We start from the raw sequence: 2660 nt of genomic DNA, 5'->3' as shown, positions 1-2660 counted from the left end.
AGCTAGTAAACAAATGTTAGTTCATCCTAACTATTAACAAATTATAATACGAATTAATAGTCATATGGCTCAATAGGGGAAAGTTCATCGATGCCAAACTAGGGGGAAGTCCATCATCATCATCATCATCTTCCCTCTTCTTCTTGGATCTCCTTAACCCTCCAATAACATACAAGACTTGCTTGAAATACCTGGAAATGGTCTTCATGGATCTCTTGAACGAGTTGTTACTCACTCTGAATCTATGATTATGACCCACAACATGAAGGAACATTGCTACCTGCTCTTCCACACAGGTCTAGATGCTATCTTGTAGCAGCCCCTGTTTCTGAACGTCTCCACAAACATGAAAACGTTGCCCTTTGCATTTGAAGCATGTTTGCAACCTCTATGTCGTCGTCGCTGTAGATTTAGTTTAGATTCGCTATACTCTCCCTATCTCGGATTGACAATGGTCCATAATGGATGACAGACTTATCACTCCGACGAACAACTCTCTTGTGGACCGACATGGCCTAGGGCTGGATCACAACAATGAATGATGTTGTCTGAACAATCAACTTGATTCGTTCGTCCATAACGACCTAATGGCGACATCGATGTTGCAGTAAGCAATGGTGAAATTGACACTAACTGTACATAACGACCTAACATCATAAGGAGGTTTGTATGCTGCTTACCCCCTTTGAAGCCGATGACATGCCCATGGCGGAGATGAGGAGGACGAGATAGAGTCAAAGACCAAGGGGAGGACCAGGTCCTCCTACCAAAGATTGAAGCCGCCACCGCTGCTTCTGCAGATTTGAGTCCTTGCCGCCGCCGGTGCCAAGAACTGAGGCTAGGTTTGTTCTAGCGCTACAGGTGAGCGAGTAAATATTTTTCTTTTGGGGGGTGCGGTGATGCTAGATTCCGCGCCATCCCACGCCGCCAGATTTTGGTCTCCCATCATCTCTACGCCCCTTTCTCCCTGCAACGCCGCATACACCGTGCCCCCTTTGCACTCGACTCAGCCTGACTCGCTGGAAACGGTCGATTTGAGCATTACTAGCGAGCCAGACTTTGGGCTGCTTTAATGTTCGTGTACATGTGAGCCAAATCCCTGTGTGTACGGTATCAAATGCGTTTTCCCCAAATGTGTTTTTCCTACACACACTCGGCCTGTTCCATGATGATGCAGCCTACCAAACACTGCTTTAGATTTGTGGAGTAATTACATATAGGAAATTTCTAATATGCCGAATCTGAAACTGCTTAAAGTGTGATAGAGAGACAAAATATAACATTCGGGGCGTAATCATATCTACTCCCTAAGAATGGAGGGAGTAGCAAATTTCTTTCGGGGTTTTCCGCAGGTTATTTCTTCAACTACGATTTCACCCAATTTTCATGAAAAATAGGGTGAGAAATCTGCAATTACCCTCCTTTTAATTAATCGATCTTTCTATTCATGAACATCAGCTAAGCTTGAACCACGTCCAAACATCGATCTTCACACAAATCACACGGTTTGAGGAACATATCCTTTGGATTTCAATCGAATGGGGCAGGCACATTTGATAATTGAGATAGCCAGCACTTCCAGTTCCATGCGCGATATGGTCGCCTCCGATATGTGACGAGCTTCAGCCGCGGGAGCATGCGGTGCACCGCACGAGGCCGTTCTCGTTGCACGCTGCGCAGACACGGAACCCCCTAGTCTTCTCGCTGAACCAGCGATGGCTGCCGCCGCACGCGACGCAGGGGGCGAACCTCGAGCCGCCGCAGGACGCGCACGGCGTGGGTGGAAGCTGCGGCGCCCCGGCCACGACGCGCCGGAGCTCCCCGCTCTCGTGCAGCGCGCGCACGTCGTCCGCGTCTCCGACGAGGCGTCCGGCGACGAATAGCTGCGGCAGCGGCGGTTGGTCCCGCCGCATCAGCGCGCGGAGCTCGGTGAGGAACGCCGCGTCCATGGACACGTCCCGCTCGTCGACGCCGACACGGAGGCCGCGCAGGATGGCGCGCACGTCGCGGCAGGCCTCGAACGTGGGCCGCACGGCCCGTAGGGAGGTGAAGTAGAGCACGACACGCCGCTCGCCCGCCACCGCCGCCGCCGCTGCCTCCTCGGCCGCCGCGAACGACTTGCACGTCCGCAGCTTGGTCGACGACCGCACGCGGTGCAGGACGATCTTGCCTCCGCCGGCGGCGGGTGGCGCCGCGTCATCAAGGACGGAGCCGATGCCGCTGTGTTCTTTGGACGACGACGTGACAGACGGGGATAACGACGGGGAATGCGTGAGCCGCCCGGCGGCTGGCTTCCGCCGGCTCCACGACGACCACATCGCGGTGGTCGAAGGCTGGCGAGGTCGGCGGGCGTTTCTTGGTTCGCCAAGGGGAAGAGAGCGCGCGGTGGAGAGGAAGCCTGGCGGGGTCGTGCGCGCCCGATCGTGCGCGCGCGCGCGTATTGGCTTTGGTACCTAATTAGTTGGCTGCCCGGCCATTGGCTTTGCTAAATTTAACCATGCCTTTTAACTGTCTCGAGTGTTTGTGTGGCGTCCATTTGCTCGGTGTTGGTTTTCTTTGATCTGTTCTAGCTCCATCTCTTAATTTGGAAGCTGAATGGAGAGCGGAGATACACATAAGTTGACTAAGATTTCTTTTATGTCCAAGATTTGTCTTTTTTG

General features: G+C 53.0%; 1 protein-coding gene across 1 annotated transcript; it reads right to left on the bottom strand.

Annotated features, from left to right (window-relative positions):
* Positions 1-1395: 1395 nt before the first annotated feature.
* Positions 1396-2318, bottom strand: LOC109751441 (uncharacterized protein At5g39865). Its single transcript, XM_020310329.2, has one exon. The coding sequence runs from the start codon at positions 2316-2318 to the stop codon at positions 1623-1625; it is 696 nt and encodes a 231-aa protein (XP_020165918.1). The 3' UTR covers positions 1396-1622.
* Between the last annotated feature and the right edge of the window lie 342 nt (positions 2319-2660).

The sequence above is a fragment of the Aegilops tauschii genome, chromosome 1 (genome assembly GCF_002575655.3).
Source record: "Aegilops tauschii subsp. strangulata cultivar AL8/78 chromosome 1, Aet v6.0, whole genome shotgun sequence".
NCBI classification, from domain to species: Eukaryota; Viridiplantae; Streptophyta; class Magnoliopsida; order Poales; family Poaceae; genus Aegilops; species Aegilops tauschii.
Note: the sequence above shows the minus strand (reverse complement) of the source record. Positions and strands in the feature narration are given on the sequence as shown.

What these genes read in the sequence shown, in the direction of transcription:
- LOC109751441 (XM_020310329.2), bottom strand. Translation starts at nt 2,318, where the DNA reads ATGTGGTCGTCGTGGAGCCGGCGGAAGCCAGCCGCCGGGCGGCTCACG.